The sequence below is a fragment of the Eretmochelys imbricata genome, chromosome 7, assembly GCF_965152235.1.
Source record: "Eretmochelys imbricata isolate rEreImb1 chromosome 7, rEreImb1.hap1, whole genome shotgun sequence".
Lineage (NCBI taxonomy): Eukaryota > Metazoa > Chordata > Testudines > Cheloniidae > Eretmochelys > Eretmochelys imbricata.
The window spans coordinates 90,846,184-90,867,765 of record NC_135578.1 but is presented as its reverse complement, the minus strand read 5'-3'; the positions used below and the strand labels follow the sequence as shown (position 1 = coordinate 90,867,765).

At 46.7% G+C, this 21,582-nt stretch overlaps 1 protein-coding gene across 3 annotated transcripts in view; it reads left to right on the top strand.

Annotated features, from left to right (window-relative positions):
* The window catches only part of RNLS (renalase, FAD dependent amine oxidase), a 141,656-nt gene that overhangs the window by 1,206 nt on the left and 118,868 nt on the right, over positions 1–21,582 (top strand). For 2 of the 3 annotated variants that reach the window (XR_013346687.1, XM_077822373.1), the window contains exons 3-4: positions 3,185–3,327; positions 5,063–5,224. Coding sequence is in view for 2 of the 3 variants with exons in the window: in XM_077822373.1 (XP_077678499.1) it covers positions 3,185–3,327; positions 5,063–5,224 (305 nt within the window). In the remaining variant the exon portion in view is untranslated. The remainder of the gene's footprint in view (positions 1–3,184; positions 3,328–5,062; positions 5,225–21,582) is intronic. The other variant, XM_077822374.1, reaches the window with a different exon arrangement.

The following is a 21,582-nucleotide window of genomic DNA, read 5'->3' as shown; positions in this document are numbered from 1 at the left end:
AGTTTTCTCATCTTGGACAATTAAAAATAATCTGTGAGGTCAGTTTCGTTTGTGTTTTAGTAAGTTTCACTTTTAGTAAGTTTCACTGTTGAAATTTCAGAGGAGGGTTTATTTGTCTTAAACCAGCTGGTCAAGGGGAAGCTTTGTTTAGAAGTATGTGTGTGTGTGTGTGTATATTAGTTGGTTTTAAAAAAATCAATTCACAGTATTTAAATTTCAGGCTGCACATAAATTGACAGTACCTTTTTATATGATTTGAAATATTACTGTTAAAGTAATTGTATTATTGAATTCAAGAGGCCGTTTTAGCCATCATTTTTAGTGCATTTTGTAGGTAAGTGGAATGAAGATCAGACTCAAATTAAAATAGTCTGACATTTTAAAATTAGCAGATTTACAAGTATGTGGCATAGATATTAATTTAGATAGAGTAGCACTTGTTTGATGTGAACAACCCCTGCTAGTTTTTAAGTATCAAAATGTCATCAAATAAAAGCATGTATTTTAGCGTAACAAATTTCTTAAATGGGTCCAATAAACTATAATGACAACACTGGACCAGGACTGTATTGTGATTGTCTTATTCATGCACATAGTTGAAGTTAATAGGACTGCCTATGTTCAAGTCTGTTGTAGTTTGGCCTTGGGAAAGTAACAAATAATCAAACTGCATGTACTCCTCAGCAGTGTCCTCACTAGACAAAGATGCAAAACAGTAGTAAGAAAGCAATTAAATTTCATGAAGCATGTCCTTTTGCCTGCCATGCTGTGCATTCCAGGAGTTCAGTAAACTTCTGCCATTCTTACTCATGCTGAGTGGTAATTTACTAGTCTGCCAGTCATTCCACCAATCACAGTGAAAGTATTCAAGGAATGAGGTACCACTTGGTGTAAACAACGGTGACAGAACTGGGCCTACCTAAGTAGCACAATTAAGGGAATAGTTTTGGATGGCAGAATAGAATACAGAGAACCAATTAGAGGTTTGCTTGGGCTTAAATTTTAGGCCCTGACCCAAATTCAAGCCTATTTGACCCTGCCCCCCAAACCTGAATCACCACTGCTGACTTTTGGCCCTGGGGTTGGTGTGATTGCAGCTGCATTCATCACCCCTGCTGTACCATGGCTGGCTGCAGAATGAGAAACTCTGCCACTCCGACACACTCACTCCACAGGACACACAGTGCACAGGGTAGTAGAGGTGGCCAGCAGGAATGAGGATAAGAAGAGCCGAACCAAGCAGGTGGGTTTGTTTTCCGACCGGATCTGGATCTGACACTTCTCCCATTGAGTTTGGCTTGGGTTGCGGGGTTCTAAGCCAAATTCTGCCTTGAGTTACTTTATACACTGTCTGTATCCTGATTGGAGTCAGAGGCATTACATGTGAAAAATCAAGAAAAACTTTTAGAATTGGTCCAGTTTTCCTTCTAGGCTACTGAAAATTAAAAAAAAAACCTCAGACTTACAGAGTGTACTGTGCCATCAGACTAGCAATAGCATATTCGTTGAAAAGTTCTACAGGTTTTATAGAAATGTTGCTTCCTATCTTAAAAAAGCATCATATCAGGTGTCATTAAAATGGTTTTACACTGCTTTCCAAATGATAGCTTGTCTAATATATTTAAGTTATGTCTCTCTCATCTGGAGGTATTCATCTTATTAATTATCTTAGGGACCCTGCTTGACTTGGCACCTTGCCTAAGTCTCAAGGGTCTAAATGGTGAAAAATGCCTTTTTCCAGTGGCTCTTCACTCTGTCCTTCCAGGTGAGGATCTGACCGCAGAGATCCATCCAGGCTAACGTAGCTCACTGTATCTGAAAATAGCAACAGTGCAGAGACTCCAGCCTGGATAAAATACTGTAGTGTTTGCTTTGTTAGTGGTCCAGACTGCCATGAGTACATCACCTCTCTGCTGTGCTACCTCGGCTAACTCCTAATCCGCTTCCATTATCAAGTCAAGGCCTTGGGTTTGATCTTTTGTGCTGTCAATGGTTCAAGGCCCAGGTTCTCTGTCCGAGACCTCCTTAACAACTGGAAAAAAATACAGCTCAGAAAGCTGAGGGCAAAGCAAGCATGTCACAGCCAGACACACATCATTTGCAAAGGGAGGGGTTCAGCTGCGGAACAAGCTTCTAGAAGAGGTCAGGCTAATCCAGAGTTTGACCACTTTTAGCACACATTGCAAAACCTCTTTAACAAGGCCTTCCACCATTCCAGATTTGGGGGTGAAAGGGGAAAACCACAAACAAATATCTATCCCAAAACAGAGCTGACTGCCAGGCAGGGCAAAGAACAGAAGTCTCAATCTACTAGGAACTATGCAGACCTAATGTACCAGGGAAGTACTTAGATTTTACAATGATAGATGCTGTGGAAAACTAAGGCAGATAGTGGCCGAGTCTAGTTGGAAAGTTGGGAAATCATTGATTTCCAGTGGCATGAAACTTTTTATTTCTTGCCTTATAGAACTGTGAAATATCAGACTTTAAAGATCTGATGCCTTTACTGCTATAAAAAAAAAATTATTACCTGGGCCAGGGTAATATTTTGGAGAGAAGGAGAAAACATACAAAAAAACTGTTTAAAATAGGGGTGACTGTTTGAAGCTGCTCATTGGTTTGGAATATTACAATAAATCCTTAGGAGCTGGGTTAGTGGGCCGACAATGTAATGATAGGTAATTGATGATAAACTGTACGGGACATCTTTTGTAAATACCAGAGGAAGCAAAGTTGCACCTGTTAGAAGATACTCGAAGTCCAGCTCTGACATGATCTAGAGCTTTCACAAGAGAAGGAAAGTGGGCAGTAAGTTAAATACTTTTAGCTCCAGACATCATTTATCTTCCTGCCACAGTAAGTCAGAATTTCCAACTGATGTGAAACTTTCCAACAGGATTGCAATGGGGAGAGCTAGGTGGGTATATTGTCTTTCCCTTGAAAGAGATCAGTCCTTATGAAGTAGTGAAAAGTAAATATAAGGTCATTTTTATTTATGTAATTATTAGGAATACATTAATACTAAACATATATAGTTCAGCTTCAAACGCCAGTTGAATAGGTTATAGAAGACAAAGGTTATATAGTTTGTGTGTTATGCCAGTCTAATTGCTATGGTTAACAATTAATGCTGCTGTTACTATTCTTGCAGATAGTTAGCATGTATATTTTGTTTGATTTTTAGCTTCTACGAGGACCTTCTGGCCCATGATGTGTTGAAGCCATTGACTGCCCCTGTGGAAGGCATGGTGGTGGAAGAAGGATCTCACAATTTTGTGACACCTCAGGGAATCTCTTCAATTGTCAAGCATTATTTAACAGAGTCAGGTAGTCTTTAGACATTTTGTGTAATTAAGAACTCTCCGATAATTATCCTTCCTTTGACCAACAAGGAGTGACCCAGGCTCCCACCCACCTCTTGAAACTACTGTCACTTGAATGTGATAGAAAGTTTTCCCTTGCACCCCAGGCTTAGTATACCCTCTGGAAAGGGGTCTGAATGCAGTGACACTGCACTGCTCTCATGTCCTTTGGTCAAGGAAGCTTGGTAGCTGAGTGTAGGATTTGTATATGTGAGGCTTCGCATGATGGATTGGAAAGCATGCCTTATAGAGATGGACTCCAGGAACTCAATCCTTTTAGCTGAACAAAGTGAGGATTAAGGGGTGACTTGATGAGTCTGTAAGTGCCTACATAGGGAACAAGTATTTGACAATGGGTTCTTCAATCTAGCAGACAAAGTTATAACAAGAGCCAGCAGCTGGAAGTTGAAGCTAGACAAATTCAGATGGGAAACAAAGTAGTGAAGGTAACTAACCATTGGAACAGTGTCCAAGGTTTTAGTAGATTCTCATATCACTGAGAATTTTGAAGTCAAAATTGGATGTTTTTTCTAAAAGATATGGACTAATTCAAACAGGGCTTATTTTGGAGAGAGTTCTGTGGCCTGGGTTATGCAGACTAGATCATAACAGTTGTCCCTTCTGGCCTTAGAATTTAGGAATCTGTCATGGCACACTAGCATTTTGAATGGATATGGCTTGATACAGTCTATTTGAAGCTGAAAAAGACTAGATTCTTTTTCATAAAAATGTTTCATGCTGACATCTTGAAGATGTTTAAATGGGTAACGTCTAATTTGCAAAACTTTAAAAACCAAGGAAACCAAGTCTCTAATCTTGTAAGCATTTACACACATGTAATTTCAGCTGAGTGAGCAGTCCTGTTAACTTCAATGGGACTGCTGGCATGTGTACATTTATGCACATGTTTAGGTGTTTACAGGATCGGAGGCCAAAGTTATATTTGCACTCTTTGCTTTATCAGTATAGTCCAGATCCTTTAGGATAATGATAATTTTGCCATTTAAATCTGTGGGAGTAGGATCATACCTTGAGTGAGAGGTTTAGGGGGAAATTTGAGTCACATAAATCTGGAGTAACTGCATCTGACCAGAATTTGGAATTTTTAAACTAATGTATAGTATTGGTTTAAACAGTGTTCAGTTGATGATCTGGGAATCTATCAACTGACTGTAAAGCCTGGTGCTGAAAAGGAAGATTTATTAACTGTTACAAACAGTTTCAGAACATGTACTTGTGATATAAAGCTGTACTATATTTAGAATTGTTTACAAAAGACTGAGCAGATAACCAAGCTGATATAAACTGTCATAGCAGCATTGCTGTTTTTCTTCGAAAAGCAATGGAATTTGAGGGTTTTGTTACAGTATTTAGTGTGTGTTCTACCTCTCCATGTTGAGATAGTTATTAATATTAACACTTTTTTCATCTGTTGATGTTGCAAATCTGTTATAATTGTGATCATAATTCATTAAGTTTTTACGCCCCAGTCCTGCTAACACTTAGTCATGTATTTTAATCATGTGAGTAGTTCCACTGATGGAAATGGGACAGATTAGGTGCTTAAAGTTAAGCACATGCTTAGCTGTTTGTAGGACCAGGACCATAGTTTTGATTACTTGTGGAAGTTATTCTGATATTATGCATGTTCTCTACTATCTGATACAGAATTGTATGTATTAAACTATTCTTTTTTGAAGCAGGTGCAGATGTCTTCTATGAACACCATGTAACACAGATCTACCTCAGAAGGGGGAAATGGGAGGTCTGCAAGAAAACAGGATCCCCAGAACAGTTTGACATAGTTGTTCTCACAATACCTGTTCCACAGATTCTTCAACTTCAAGGTGACATTGTGAACAGTAAGTCTTCCTACAATAAGTATTTAACACAGAATAATAATTTATAGTATGCTATAGCAAAGAACCTGTGAGTTTGTGACCAGTTCTCATTTCAGAAAGAAGGAAATATTTTGTGGATGCTGTAAATCAAGTAGGGGTGCATTGTCCAATAAACATCAGATTATGTTTTTACAGGCAATATCTTAACTGAAACCCAGTTTTTGGAAGAGAAAATCTGTTCTTTTGGAAAAAATGAGAATTCTGGTCTGTAATTTTTATATTCATAGTAAAAACTGGGACAGAGCTGTAGTAACTAGAATTTTTTGTTTGTCCCAGTGGAGGAGAAGAGATTATTAGATTCCAAAATATAAATAGTCCCTCAGCAGTCCCCCAAGTGGCTGTTTACTGGCTTACTGCCTCCTTCAAGGCCTCTGGTTATAGGAGTAAATAAGCAGCCTTCTAACTGAGAAACTTGTTGGGGTGAGCAATGAATACAATTTTAGTAACATCTGCAGTTTCAGGAAAAGTTTATGTTGCAATTAAACAACCGCAGATGGCCCATGTCAGCTGACTCAGCTATAGGGTTATTTCATTGCAGGGTAGACATTCTGGCTCGGATCCTGCAAGCCCAAGTCAGCTGATACCGGCCAGCCGCAGGTGTTTAATTGCGGTGCAGACATACCCTCAGAGACATGAAGTCAAAACCAATGGTGGCCTATTGATTGACCAGGACTAGCCACTGAGGGCATACTGCCCAAATATTTTAAGTCCTCAGTTGACTCCCTGTGCACTATCGTATGCTGATCTTTAATGCACATAGATGACTGGGACCAGACTACCTTAGAGACTGCCTCTCTTTTCACTGCCTACAAAACAGTGAATATCAGAGACATAAGCTACCTGTGTCCAGAGCGACATAGTAGAAGCAAAGGGTGCAGCTACTGCTAGGCTGTGGAATAGAGCAGGGCAGAAAAATTTGGCAAATAGTAAATTTCCTGAAGAAAAAAAAAAAAAAGCAGCATTTTTCAATGCACTGAAACCTTTTGCTGGTTTCTTGTGTTGAATTCAATGAATAGCTTTGGCTGAGGAAAAAAAACTGAAAACAAGAATTTCAGAAATGTTGAAACTGATCATTTAAAAAAAATGCATTTCTAAATGAGAAAAGTCAAATCAATTCAACATTTTCAAAACCCCAAAAACGCGTTTCAGTAAGCAAACAGAATAAAACCAAACCAAAATAAATCAACTATTTGCTCAGCTCTACTGTGGAATATCCTGTCAGAGAATATTAGCATGAGCTCTAGTCTGACTGTTTCCAAGCCCTACATAAAGCTAATCCACAGTAACCGAACCTAATGAACAAAAAGGAGGGGAAGATAAGGAAAGAGCAAAGAACAAAATCTCAAGTATAAGCACCATGTCTAGAATAACAAAAGCAGAGTCCATGTCTGATGACTGGAGATAAAGGAAAATATTTTCATTCCAGTCTAATTCCAAGTGCCATTCCTTTGCTATGGGACAAATAGTGCTTTAGTGACTATGGAAGAGTCTACTCACCATAGGAGTGTCTCTCGTGGCCGGGTGGCATAGCAGCCTCTTCTTTGGTGCCCCCTGCCAACAGCCACTCCAAAACTGTAACGGAGTGCCTCTTCCTTTGACTTGGCCCTCCAGCCAGGTCACTTTTAATCCTACCCCTTCCAGGGTAAACCAAGCCCAACACACCAATAGTCTGGCAGCATTGAACCAGAACTTTAGCACAAACTTCGGGATTTGTGGACCTTACAGCCCTTGACTCCAGCAGCTTAACACCACACCCTAGGGGGTGTCATTAGAGAACTCAGGCCCACCTTCTACTCTGGGTTCCAGCCCAGGGATCCTGTATGAAGCAAATAAGGTCTGTTTGTTCAGATCCTCTGCTATATCTTTGGGGTGCTTTTTACTAGTCTTATCTCGTTAGTCTCTTCTTCAGATCCCCAAAAAGGGGAACCAAACTAGTTATGATAACCAAAAGGTGCCAGGCCAGGCCAGGCCCAGCTGCCCCAAAGAGGCATTGATCTTAGCCAGGCCTTCCTTCACAAGCCTAACTCAGGAAATGCATTCCCTCTACCAGTCACATTTTACTGAGCTGAGCCTTTCCTCTTTATCTCCTCCCTCCAGGCTTGATGCCTTACACAGGTGTAATGGGGTGGGGCTGATTGGGCTCACAGGCTCTCACTATTAACCCTTTTCAGTCAGTGTGGGGTCTGTGTACCCCATCTCAGTGACCACCTCTGCCATTCATGACTTTATATACTCTCTCATAATTCCTCTTACCATACATAATTCCCCTTTACCATACTAAATAATCCTGTTCTCTTTAACTCTCATTTGGAGGAGATCACTTCTAATTGTCAACATAAACAACATCATGATTCTAATAATTTTTGTAGCCCACATGTAGACCTCTTGTTTTATTAAATAAAGTTGTTTTGTTTGAATATTTAGGTTTGAATGTGGGTTTTTTAAATACAAAGTTATACTGATGGTAGTTAAAACAACAACAAAAAACCTGGCTAAGACAAGTCACTAACCTAGCCATGGACTTTAGGCGTTTGCTAAAAAGAGTACAGTGATATTTTAATAATTTGGAGTAGATTAGAAATGGGGTATAGATCAGAGAGAGGAAGAAGGACTTTGTCTATATAATAATATCACTATAGAGAAATACAATAAAGTGACTCTGACTCGAGAGAAAGAAAAGGTGAGATATCAAAAATTTGGAGTAAATTGGTTGGGAGGCTAACATTCCCAAGAGAGTGCTCCAACAGTCATGGTATTTTCTGTGTAATTAAGAAGAAAGTGTAGTGGAAAGTGTGTGTGAAGATTGTCAGTCATCTGTAGTGGATAAATTGATGTATGGCCAAAAACAGTTCTGCTGTCAAACTACTGGCTGTATTTGGAAACAGTGTTTTCACAATAAGTCAAGTTATTTTTTTTTTTAACTGAAGGAATATCTCAGGTGGAGTGAAAAATAAGGGGAGTAGAAAGAAGGTGTAAGATAAACATGAACATTGCTAGTATATATTTATCAGGACTGGGCATGCAAGCCAGTGCTGGTTTAAAATTGGGTTTGAAGAGTGCTGGGTGATGAACCAGGGTTCACAGGCATTAAGTAGCATATAAGCTATAACTGCCATCTACTGGTTAGGCTGAAATGGTTTTTCAAAGTAAATTGAGTTGGTGTTCAATTTTACATGGACAGAATATCTGGTAAAAGAATATACAAATAAAGAATCAAAGTCTATTTTCTGTACTAACACACATGTCATTTATGTAGACTCCCCCAACTGGATAGGACACTAGACTCGTGTCTCTTAGTTGGATGAGTTGCAAATGTTCAGTTCACAGGTTTTTGAGTACAAGTGAATGTGTGTTTGTGGTGGTTTCAACAATATGTTTAATGACCTCAGCGTGACCGTGGATTTCTCTCTAATCAGCAGAAGAAGGCACTTGTCCTCGCAGCAATCAGTTGAGCCAAACCTATGTCAGGGCTTGAGTGACCAGACAGTAAGTGTGAAAAATCGGGACAGGGAGTGGGGGTAATAGGAGCTTATATTGTTATACCAATAAAATAAAAACCAGCAGGATCTTATTAAAGGGGAAAAGGCAAAATGCCACATTATTGTGACTATAGAAAGAATCATAGTAAGCAGTTAGTTATAGCTATAACATTCCATTCAATTTCATATTTATTCACACATTCATTCATACACACACACACTCAGGTTCTGCAAGGTTGTTATCATAGTTACCAGCCTTAGAGTTGCTCATGCCAAGCCACTGGCCAGGTGGCCTGGACATGAGGACGGAGCAGGGCCTTGTCAGATACTCACCTGATGCTCCTGGAAGTTGGTTTGCAGAATCAGACCCCAAAGTTCTCACTTTCTAGAGTCCATTTTTATAGGAATTTATTCCTATGCCAGTCTGTGGGAATTGCTTCATCATGCTGTTGCTGAATCAGTCAGCAGATGGCACACTCCTGACGGCTCTGTGCTGCCAGATGTTATCTTGTTCTTTGGTTTTCCCATCCTTGAGGCTGTTGGGTGGATTCCAGTCTGCCCTCCGGGGGTCCTCTGGTTATTTCCACTTGACACCTTCTTCAGCCGATGGACACTGGATTCTTAGGCTGGCACCTCCCTGATCATTCAGTTATTATCCACACCAAGCATCCATCCACATACATCCTCTATCTCTATCTTAATCACAATTGTTAACAAAGCAAGATGAATACAACAAAAGGGCGGGGAGTCTCTGGGTGCTGTTTCTGTTTTTACAAAGTATTGCTTTGAGTCTCTCTCTGTGTGAGTAGTTGTTGTTACAAAGAATTGCTTTGAGAACAGACTCTGTCTTAGAACGTACTAACACAATTAGCCGCTTGCAAGTTTCAAAGTGTAGTGTCTGTTCTCATCAGTTTAATCTCTTTTGATGAACACTTGCAACACCTGCTCTGAAGATGGATTCTCCTGCTGCCATTTTTGAAAAAATTGATGCTGCTTTGAAGATGTATTCTGCTGCTGGTACTTTGGAAGGAAATCCTCTCTCTGCTCCTGAGACATCCCCAGCTGCACCGTGTACCACCACTGCTGCTGCTCCACAGAAGGTCTCTTGGACAATGACTACAAAGAAGATCCTAGATGCCTCCAGGACATTGCAGACCAGCAGCATGAAGGGGAAGAACGGTGGCTGCTCGAAGGACCCCCTCCGAGATGCTGTTCCAGTAAGATTCTGCATCCTGAGGCCAGCCTGTCAGGACATCACAACCATCACAATATCTCCCCCGCTCCCCAGCAGCACCAGCCGCCGAGGGACAGCCCCCCCCGCCTTACAGCAGCTGCCAACGGAGAGCCCCCCCGCTCTCCAGCAACACCAGCTGGCAATGGAGAACCCCCCCACTCTGCAGCTGCAAGGTGTTCTGAGGCGACCACGTCCCACCCCCGCAGCTGCCCAGGTCCCTGACGCTGGTGGTGCTCTCGCTGCTCTACACACCATCAAGAGAGGAATCTCCATAGACGGGACCAGCATCTCTCCAGAGACCACCCAGAGGGATCCCAGGACCTTGCCGGATGCCCGCCCAGCCGGACCTTTCGACCCAAGCGCCCACACCAGGATGAACCAGACAGCGATACCGCTGATGCTGCTGGAACCACCCTTCTGCAAGGTAATGAGGACACCATCTACCTGCAGTACCCCCTCTCTACGGACGTGCTCATCTGCGGACGTGCTCTCCGCCCTGAAGCTTCTCACGAACAAGGTCAGCTCTCAGACTACTGCACTGGGCAGCACAGCATGGGGAGGAGGTGACCAGCCCTCTGTGGAGAAAGAAGTGGTTTGGGACTATTTAGAAAAGCTGGACGAGCACAAGTCCAAGGGGCCGGATGTGCTGCATCCGAGAGTGCTAAAGGAGTTGGCGGATGTGATTGCAGAGCCATTGGCCATTATCTTTGAAAACTCATGGTGATCGGGGGAAGTCCCGGACGACTGGAAAAAGGCTAATGTAGTGCCCATCTTCAAAAAAGGGAAGAAGGAGGATCCTGGGAACTACAGGCCAGTTAGCCTCACCTCAGTCCCTGGAAAAATCAAGGAGCAGGTCCTCAAGGAATCAATTCTGAAGCACTTAGAGGAGAGGAAAGTGATCAGGAACAGTCAGCATAGATTCACCAAGGGCAAGTCATGCCTGACTAATCTAATTGCCTTCTATGATGAGATAACTGCCTCCGTGGATGAGGGGAAAGCGGTGGACGTGTTGTTCCTTGACTTTAGCAAAGCTTTTGACATGGTCTCCCACAGTATTCTTGCCAGCAAGTTAAAGAAGTATGGGCTGGATCAATGGGCTGGATCAATCAATCAGTGGATAGAAAGTTGGCTAGATTGTCGGGCTCAACGGGTAGTGATCAATGGCTCCATGTCTAGTTGGCAGCCGGTATCAAGTGGAGTGCCCCAAGGGTCGGTCCTGGGGCCGGTTTTGTTCAATATCTTCATAAATGATCTGGAGGATGGTGTGGATTGCACCCTCAGCAAGTTTGCAGATGACACTAAACTGGGAGGAGAGGTAGATACTCTGGAGGGTAGGGATAGGATACAGAGGGACCTAGACAAATTAGAGGCTTGGGCCAAAAGAAATCTGATGAGGTTCAACAAGGACAAGTGCAGAGTCCTGCACTTAGGACGGAAGAATCCCATGCACCGCTATAGACTAGGGACCGAATGGCTCGGCAGCAGTCCAGCAGAAGAAGACCTGGGGTTACAGTGGACGAGAAGCTGGATATGAGTCAACAGTGTGCCCTTGTTGCCAAGAAGGCCAATGGCATTTTGGGATGTATATGTAGGGGCATTGCCAGCAGATCGAGGGACGTGATCGTTCCCCTCTATTTGACATTGGTGAGGCCTCATCTGGAGTACTGTGTCCAGTTTTGGGCCCCACACTACAAGAAGGATGTGGAAAAATTGGAAAGAGTCCAGCGGAGGGCAACAAAGATTATTAGGAGACTGGAGCACATGACTTATGAGGAGAGGCTGAGGGAACTGGGATTGTTTAGTCTGCAGAAGAGAAGAATGAGGGGGGATTTGATAGCTGCTTTCAATTACCTGAAAGGGGGTTCCAAAGAGGATGGATCTAGACTGTTCTCAGTGGTAGCTGATGACAGAACAAGAACAATGGTCTCAAGTTGCAGTGGGGGAGGTTTAGGTTGGATATTAGGAAAAACTTTTTCACTAGGAGGGTGGTGAAACACTGGAATGCGTTACTTAGGGAGGTGGTGGAATCTCCTTCCTTAGAAGTTTTTAAGGTCAGGCTTGACAAAGGCCTGGCTGGGATGATTTAGTTGGGGATTGGTCCTGCTTTGAGCAGGGGGTTGGACTAGATGACCTCCTGATGTCCCTTCCAACCCCGATATTCTATGATTCCACCTCCTCGGTGGCGTCACCAGCCACCTGAAGAGATGCCACAGCAAGCGGGTCGCCTTCAGCTGTGCCCTCTGCAGCCTGCCCTTCGAGACGCAGAAGCAATGCAAAACGCACCAAGTCACCTGCAGAAAACGCCTCAAGGGAATAACACAGTCTCCTGTCCCGGCTCCCAGCCCTTCTGCTGCACGCCGGCCCGCTGCTCCTGAGCCTCAACAAAGAAAAGTGATCTTGCAAGCTGCTGTCAAGAAGCCTGCCCCCGTCGCCAGGCCAGTGGAACGGGATGCTGCGATCAAGAAGGTACCTGCTGCCTCTGGGAACATCACCCAGGTCCTCACCAGCAGGAGGCCCGTCTCACCCTCTCATGTCGCCAAGCAAATCTCCATACTGAGATGACTCAGTGCTACCTTGCCACCTGTCCAGCACATCCCTATCCCCAGAAGGATCAGCGCCCCACCACGCACAGCTGCTCGAGATCCTGTCGCTGGACGAGCCAGCGCCACCCCTCAGACCGCCCTGTGAACTCCAACCGCCGGAGGAGCCAGAGCCTCACCTCAGACCACCCTATGAGCTCCAGCAGCCAGAGGAGCCAGCGCCAAGCCTCAGAGCACCCTGAGAGCTCCAGACGTTACTGGAGGAACCAGCCCAGCAGCCACAGCAAAGCACCGGGCCTTCATCGCCAGACAGCCCAGCACGGCCCCCAAGTCCATTCTGCGGGACACTGCCTATGGGAGATCTCACGCTCCAGCAGTAACCACCCAGGCAGCAGCCACTCATAGAAGGACCAGCGGTGTCCCAGCAACCCCCGAGCCAGACCGCGTCTCTCCAACCACTAGCAACGCCAGCATCCCGCCAGAAATCCTGCCCCAGCACCCAACTGAAGGGAATCCTGACCCACGAGATAGACGGCAGGCCGACCACGCAGGCTTTGAGCCTGCACCACATGAGTTCGAGGACCATGCGGGCCAGCAGCGGATGGTGAGGGCTGCCACTCCGTGGCAGACTGCCTGGACCAAGGAGCTACAAGCGGCAGCTTCCTTTGACAAATTCGACCTCCTCGTAGACAGGCTCACCCAAGGCCTGTCTGCGGAAATCGCTCCTAGGAGAAGTTCGAACCAGGAGAACGCCCTGCCTGCCCACAGAACGCCTGCTCCAAACCACAACACCACCACCGGGGAGCCAGAAGTAGAGACATCAGCTGCCGCTACGATCCAGCAGCGGCTTCAAGGATCCAAAAGCTGTACTGGGCAAACCGCTCCAAGGCCATGAGGGAGATCCTAGATGAGCCCTCACCCTACTGCACGATCCCATCTGAGAATCTCTACAGCTACTTCAAGGATGTATTCGACCACATAGCCTGGAATGACTCGCAGCACCCAGAGTGCCTCTGCCCCCTGCCCCGTGTCGATGAAGCAGGTGCCCTGGAAACTGACTATACGCCCAAGGAAGTGATGGCCAGACTCTCAAAAACAAAAAACACAGCTCCTGGGAAAGACGGCATCCCCTACAGCTCCTTAAAAAATCAAGATCCCGGCTGCCTGGTCCTCGCCATCTTCAACCAGTGCAACCGATTCTGCCGGACTCCCAGCTCCTGGAAGAAGACCATGATGGTACTGGTGTACAAGAAGGGCGAGCCGGAGGACCCCAGCAACTGGAGGCCCATCTCCCTCTGCTCCATGATGTACAAGCTCTATGCCAGCTGTCTGGTGTCGAGGATCACGGAGTGGTCGGTGAGTGGGGGAGCCATCAGTGCCATCCAGAAAGGCTTCATGTCCTGTGAGCGCTGCTATGAACACAACTTTATCCTCCAAGCCACCATCGAAATGGCCAGAAGGGCGCTGAGGCAGTGCACGGTAGCGTGGCTTGACCTGGCTAACGCCTTTGGGTCCATGCCCCACCACCACATCTTTGCCACGCTCCAGGAATTTGGGATGCCAGAGAACTTCCTTCATGTGATCCAAGAGGTGTACAAGGGATGCAGCACCACCATTCGCTCGGTTGAAGGGGAGACCGCCGAGATCCCAATCCGGAGTGGAGTTAAGCAGAGCTATCCCCTCAGCCCCATCATCTTTAACCTTGCCATGGAGCCATTGCTGCGAGCGATCTCCAATGGCACAGATGGCTTCAACCTCCACCGTGAAAGAGTGAGCGTCCTGGCTTACTCGGATGACCTGGTCCTGACCGCAGACGACCCAGAAAACCTTCAACGTATGCTAAATGCCAGCAGTTGAGCTGCCGATTGGATGGGGCTCCGCTTCAATGCAAAGAAGTGCGCAGCTCTCCACATCGACGGCAGCAAAAGGGAGTCGGTGTAGACGACAGGGTTCCAGATCCAGGGCAAGTTCGTCATCCACCTGGTAGAGGGGCAGGCGTACCAGCACCTCGGCATGCCGACGAGTTTCCGTGTCTGGCAGACACCCGAGAACACCATCCAGATGATCTTGCAGAATGCCGCCAAGATTGACACCTCCCTGCTAGCACCGTGGCAGAAGATAACCGCCCTGAACACCTTCCTGATCCCCTGCATCTCCTTCGTCCTAAGGGGATCCGCCGTGGTGAATGTACCCCTCAACAAAGCAGACAAGATCATCCGGCAGTTGGTGAAGAAGTGGCTGTTCCTTCCCCAGAGAGCCAGCAACGAGCTGGTCTACATTGCTCACAGGCACGATGGTGCCAACGTCCCCTGCATGGGTGACCTGTGTGACATCGCAATGATCACCCACGCCTTTCGCCTGCTGACGTGTCCCGACTCCATGGTAAGAAACATCGCGGCAAATGTCCTCCATGACGCAACAAAGAAGTGGATCGGCAGAGCCCCCTCCAACCAAGACACCGCCACCTTCCTGAGCAGTTCCCTGGATGGCGAATTCGGATGGGACGGGCGCGACATCGCTTCACTGTGGTCCTGCGCTCGCAATGCCATGCGTTGCCTGGGGAAGCGCATCGGCTGCCGCTGGGAGTGATGCGAGGAGCACCAGGAGCTGGGAGTCCTGGTGCCGCAGATCAGGTCCGACGACAATGCCATCATCACCCCGAGCGCCAGGAGCATGCTGGAGAGAACCCTGAAGGCAGCTATCCACTCGCTTTACATGGAAACCCTGAAGCGTAAACCGGACCAGGGTAAAGCCTTCGAACTGACCAGCAAGTGGGATGCCAGCAACCACTTCCTTGCCGGGGGCGGCTTCACCCGTTTCACCGACTGGCGGTTCATCCACCGTGCCCGGCTTAACTGCGTCCCGCTCAATGGTGACGTCCGCCACGGGAACCGAGACAAGTGTTGCAGGAAATGCAGCTACTCCAACGAGACCCTGTCCAGAGCCTGGCAGCTGCGCCACAACACCATCCAGAACCGCCTGGTGAAAGCCATCGCACCGCGCCTGGGGGAGGTCGCCTTGAACTGCGCCATCCCCGGTACTGACAGCCAGTTGCGACCTGACATGGTAGTCACCGACGAGGCCCAGAAAAAGATCATCCTCATTGACGTCACAGTCTCCTTTGAGAACAGGAACCTGGCCTTCCGTGAAGCCCGAGCTCGTAAGCTGGAAAAATATGCCCCCCCAGCCGACATCCTTAGAGCGAAGGGCTACGAGGTGCAGATGGATGCCCTGATCGTCAGAGCCCTGGGCACTTGGGACCCCTGCAACGAGCATGTGCTGTAGACCTGTGGGATCGGTCGATGCTACGCACAGCTCATGTGGCACCTCATGGTCTTGGACACCATCCGATGGTCCAGGGACATCTACATTGAACACATCACTGGCCACCGACAGTACCAGGAGGTGTGAGCCGATATGACATCATGCATCAACTATGGGAAAGGGACTGAGAGACTTTTTCCATTGGACCATATGAACTGGAACCATAAACTCACTGAACATTAAATCCCACCAAATGAGGGTAAATCCATCCTCATCATCGTATCCACTAATTATACTCCACACCTGAACATAGCCATTATATGAACAACATACCCCCATATCTCAATGTCTGTACTTTGACCAGTTAAACTTTTACCCCCAATCGGGGAGATTGCAGATTATGTATTCCTTACGCCACCTGTTCCTAAACCAAATTTTGCACCCCTTGATAATCTGTACTTTATTCCCAGATAACCAGAAACTTCTATGCTTAAACTCTGTACTGTTTTCTTTTTACTTCAACATCATCTGTACTAACACAGTTAGCTGCTTGCAAGTTTCACACAGAGAGGTGTGAGAAACAGTAATAAAAACCAAGCGACCTCTTAATTAATAATACCCTGGAATTTAAACTGTGGGGAATCAAACTCATTCGTGATTTTAATACAGAACTTCTTTAATATGATCCAACAATATAAGAAAAAGACCCAAAAATCCGGACTGTCCCTATACAATCAGGACATCTGGTCACCCTAGTCAGGGCAGCTATGGTTGCACCAAATCTGCCTGAGTAGCTGAAGAAAAGTAAAATCTAGCACCATCAACTGAAGCTGCCAGCTGGTTTGCTCTTGCAATGCTTATACTGCAGCAGAAGTAAATGTGCAGCTATAGATGTCCTTGAGAGAGGTAGAAGTGAAGACGGGGACCTTTCTGAAGGCCCACCTCACTCAAGGTTAGCAGTCTCCTTTGAGGCCACCTACTGCTTCACCAGCCATGACAATTAGTTCAGCTGTGGTGGTATATGTGGCGGCATTGTGCTGAATTACCCATGTTTCCCTGCACTGCTGTGCGGATGATTCCCCTTATCAAGGCCTGACAAAATTGTGTTCCTGGTTAGTGAATTACTCTCAAAACCTAGAGATGGTACATTTCTATTAATGTAGCGCTTAGGAGCTCTAGGCTAGTCTAGCTCAGTACCCCATTGTGCTAGGTGCTGTACAAACAGAACAAAAGACAGTCACTGCCCCAAAGACATTGCAGTCTAAGGGTATGTCTACACTATGAAATAAGTTCGATTTTATAGAAGTCGATTTTTAGGAATCAATTTTATATAGTCAATTGTGTGTGTCTCCACTAAGCGCATTAAATCAGCAGAGTGTGTCCACAGTACCGTGGCTAGCGTCGACTTTTGGAGCATTGCACTCTGTTGGTAGCTATCTCACAGTTCCCGCAGTCTCCGCTGCCCATTGGAATTCTGGGTTGAGCTCCCAGTGCCTGATGGGGCAAAAACGTTGTCGCGGGTGGTTTCGGGTACATTTCATCAGTTGGCCCTCCCTCCGTGAAAGCAATGGCAGAGCATAGTTTTGCACCTTTTTTCCGTGCAGACACCATACTGCTGTTAGCAGATGGTGCAGTAGGACTGCTAACCGTTGTCGTCATCCACCGCTTCCGCTGCAACTCTGCTCTCTCGGTGCCATGAACCCACCTCGCAGGTCCTCTCGTTGTTCTGTACAAATATCTATTCTCGTGGCATTCGTTGTCATCCACCGCTTCCGCTGCAACTCTGCTTTCCTGCAGACAACATACCATGGCAAGCATGGAGGCCACTCAGCTCACTGCTGCTGTTGTGAGCATTGTAAACCTCTCGCACATTACCCTGCAGTATGTGCAGAACCTGCAAAAGCAGGCGAGGAGGCGACGATAGCGTGATCATGATAGTGATGAGGACATGGACACAGACTTCTCTCAAAGCACGGGCCCTGGCAATTTGGACATCATGGTGGTAATGGAGCAGGTTCCTACCGTGGAATGCCGATTCTGGGCCCGGGAAACAAGCACAGACTGGTGGGACAGCATAGTGTTGCAGGTCTGGGACGATTCCCAGTGGCTGCGAAACTTTCGCTTGCATAAGGGCACTTTCATGGAACTTTGTGACTTGCTTTTCCCTGCCCTGAAGCACAAGAATACCAAGATGCGAGCAGCCCTCGCAGTTGAGAAGTGAGTGGCGATAGCCCTCCAGAAGCTTGCAACGCCAGACAGCTACCGGTCAGTCGGGAATCAATTTGGAGTGGGCAAATCTACTGTGGGGGCTGTTGTGATCCAAGTAGCCAACGCAATCACTGAGCTACTGCTATCAAGGGTAGTGACTCTGGGAAATATGCAGGTCATAGTGGATGGATTTGCTGCAATGGGGTTCCCTAAATGTGGTGGGGAGATAGATGGAACGCATATCTCTATCTTGGCACCGGACCACCTTGGCAGCCAGTACGTAAACCACAAGGGGTACTTTTCAATGGTGCTGCAAGCACTGGTGGATCACAACGGACTTTTCACCGACATCAGCATGGGATGGCCGGGAAAGGTGCATGACGCTCGCATCTTCAGGAACTCTGGTCTGTTTGAACAGCTGCAGGAAGGAACTTACTTCCCAGACCAGAAAATTACCGTTGGGGATGTTGAAATGCCTATAGTTATCCTTGAGGACCCAGCCTACCCCTTAATGCCCTGGCTCATGAAGCCGTACACAGGCACCCTGGACAGTAGTAAGGAGCGGTTCAACTATAGGCTGAGCAAGTGCAGAATGGTGGTAGAATGTGCATTTGGATGTTTAAAAGCTCGCTGGCGCAGTTTACTGACTCGCTTAGACCTCAGCGAAACCAGTATTCCCATTGTTATTTCTGTTTGCTGTGTGCTCCACAATATCTGTGAGAGTAAGGGGGAGACGTTTATGGCGGGGTGGGAGGTTGAGACAAATCGCCTGATGGCCGATTACACACAGCCAGACACCAGGGCGATTAGAAGAGCACAACTGCGCGCCCTGCGCGTCAGAGAAGCTTTGAAAACCAGTTTCATGACTGGCCAGGCTACGGTGTGACAGTTCTGTTTGTTTCTCCTTGATGAAAACCCGCCCGCTTGGTTGCCTCTACTTCCTGTAAGCCAATCACCCTCCCTCCCTTCAATCACTGGTTTCAGAGGCAATAAAGTCATTATTGTTTCAAAATCATGCATTCTTTATTAATTCATCACACAAATAGGGGGAAAACTCGCAAGGTAGTCCGGGAGGGGTGGGTGAGGAGGGAAGCCCTGGGTGGGGTAGTGGATGAGGGAAGGCAGGAAGGACAAGGCCACACTGTACTTCAAAACTTATTGAATGCCAGCCTTCTGTTGCTTGGGCAATCCTCTGGGATGGAGTGGCTGGGTGCCTGTAGCCTCCCTCCCCACATTCTTGGGCATCTGGGTGAGGAGGCTATGGAACTTGGGGAGGAGGACAGGCAGTTATACAGGGGCTGCACCGGTGGTCTGTGCTCCTGCTGCCTTTCCTGCAGCTCCACCAGACACCTGAGCATGTCAGTTTGTTCCCCCATTAGCCTCAGCATTGCATCCTGCTTCCTCTCATCGCTCTCCTCCCTCCTCTCAATGCGTTCATTTAACACTTTTCTGGATTCTGCCATTGTTTGCCTCCACGCATTCTGCTGAGCTCTTTCAGTGCGGGAGGACTGCATGAGCTCTGAGAACATTTAATCTTGAGTGCATTTTTTTTCGCCTTCTAATCTGCGCTAGCCTCTGGGACGGAGATGATAGGGGGAGCGTAGAAACAGCAGCTGTGGGAGGGAAAAAAGGGAGAGTAGTATTTAAATGATACATTTTAGAGAACAAAGGAAAGACTATTTCACACTGAATCAAGCGATTCACATTACATAGCATATGTGCTTTTGGTACAATGTCCCCTTTGCCTCTTATATTGAGTGCCTCCTGGTTTGATGTGAGACATCACACGCTCGGCTGGGCAACAGAATTTGGCTTGCAGGCAGCCATGGTAAGGCAAAGGGTTTCGGCTTCTTCAGCCTTCATAACATGTGGGAACTGTTTCAAACAGCAGTACCCTCCATTCCCATACCAAACAAAGCCCTTTGGGTTGGCCATTTAAAAGGAGGGGCTGTGGTTTTGGGTGAATGTGCAGCACAACCCAACCTCCCCCTCCCCCCAGTTCTCTGGGATGATCGCTTCCCCCCCCACTGCATGGCTAGTATCAGGGAAGATCCCTGTCAGCCAAACACGAACAGCTCAGCATGAAAGGGCCTCCCCCCACCGCGTGGCTAACAGTGGGGATGATTTCTTTTCAGCCAAAGGCAAATAGCCCAGCAGGAACGGGCACCTCTGAATGTCCCCTTAAACAAATTTCCCATATTTCAACCAGGTGATCATGAATGATATCACTCTCCAGAGGCTAACACAGAGAGTACCTGTACCAGGAGAGCTTCATGGAGATGTCCCTGGAGGATTTCAGCTCCATCCCCAGACACGTTAACAGACTTTTCCAGTAGCTATACTGGCCGCGAATGCATCCCAAGTTTCAGGGCAAATTAATCGTTAAACACGCTTGCTTTTAAACCCTGTATTATATTTACAAAGGTACACTCACCAGAGGTGCCTTCTCTGGCTTCATGATCCGGGAGCTCGCCTTGGGAGGGTATCGGCTCCAGGGCGATGAACAGTTCCTGGCTGCTGGGGAGAAGGAATTCTCCGCTTGCCTGCTGTGTGCTATCCTCAGCCTCCTCCTCCTCATCTTCCTCATCCACAAAATCCTCATCCCTGTTACGTGAGGACTCCCCCCTTGCAGGTGTCCACGGACAGTGGTGGGGAAGTGGTAGGGTCCCCCCCTAGAATTGCATGCAGCTCATCATAGAAGCAGCATGTATGGGGTCTGACCCACAGCGACCGTTTGCATCCTTTGTTTTTTTGTAGGCTTGCCTCAGCTCCTTAACTTTCATGTGACACTGCTGTGTATCCCTGTTGTGGCCTCTGTCCATCATGCCCTTGGAGATTTTGGCAAATATACTGGCATTTTGTCTTTTTGATCGGAGTTCTGCCTGCACGGATTCTTCTCTCCATACAGTGATCACATACAGTGCCTCCCGTTCGGTCCATGCTGGAGCTCTTTTGCAATTCTGGGACTCCATGGTCACTTGTGCTGATCAGCTCGCCACGCTGGCCAAACAGGAAATGAAATTCAAAAGGGCTTTTCTTGTCTACCTGGCCAGTGTATCTGAGTTGAGAGTGCTGTCCAGAGCAGTCACAATGGAGCACTCTGGGATAGCTCCCGGAGGCCAATACCATCGAATTGCGCCCACACTACCCTAAATTCGACCCAGCGAGGTCGACTTTAGCGCTACTCCCCGGGCCGGGGAGGAGTACAGAAATCTATTTTAAGAGCCCTTTAAATTGACAAAACAGGCTTGTCATGTGGACGGGTGCAGGGTTAAATCGACCTAATGCTGCTAAATTCGACATAAACTCGTAGTGTAGACCAGGGCTAAGAATCTGTTATTAGAACTGAGATTGCATGTTTTGTTTGGAGTGGAGGCATGTGTGTGTCAGCAGTGGCTGTGGAAGAGGTAACAGAGGAGGTGAAATCATAGTTGTGAATTGCAAGAGAAGAGCTTAGGATGTACCTACTGTGTTGCTGAGATATTTAGGGCTATGCTGGTGATTTATGTACCCAAGCCTTAACCGGTTTCAGTGAAGCTTTTTGTTTTAGTGGATTTAAGTTGTATAATTGTGTAAGTGCGAGGCAGGATATTT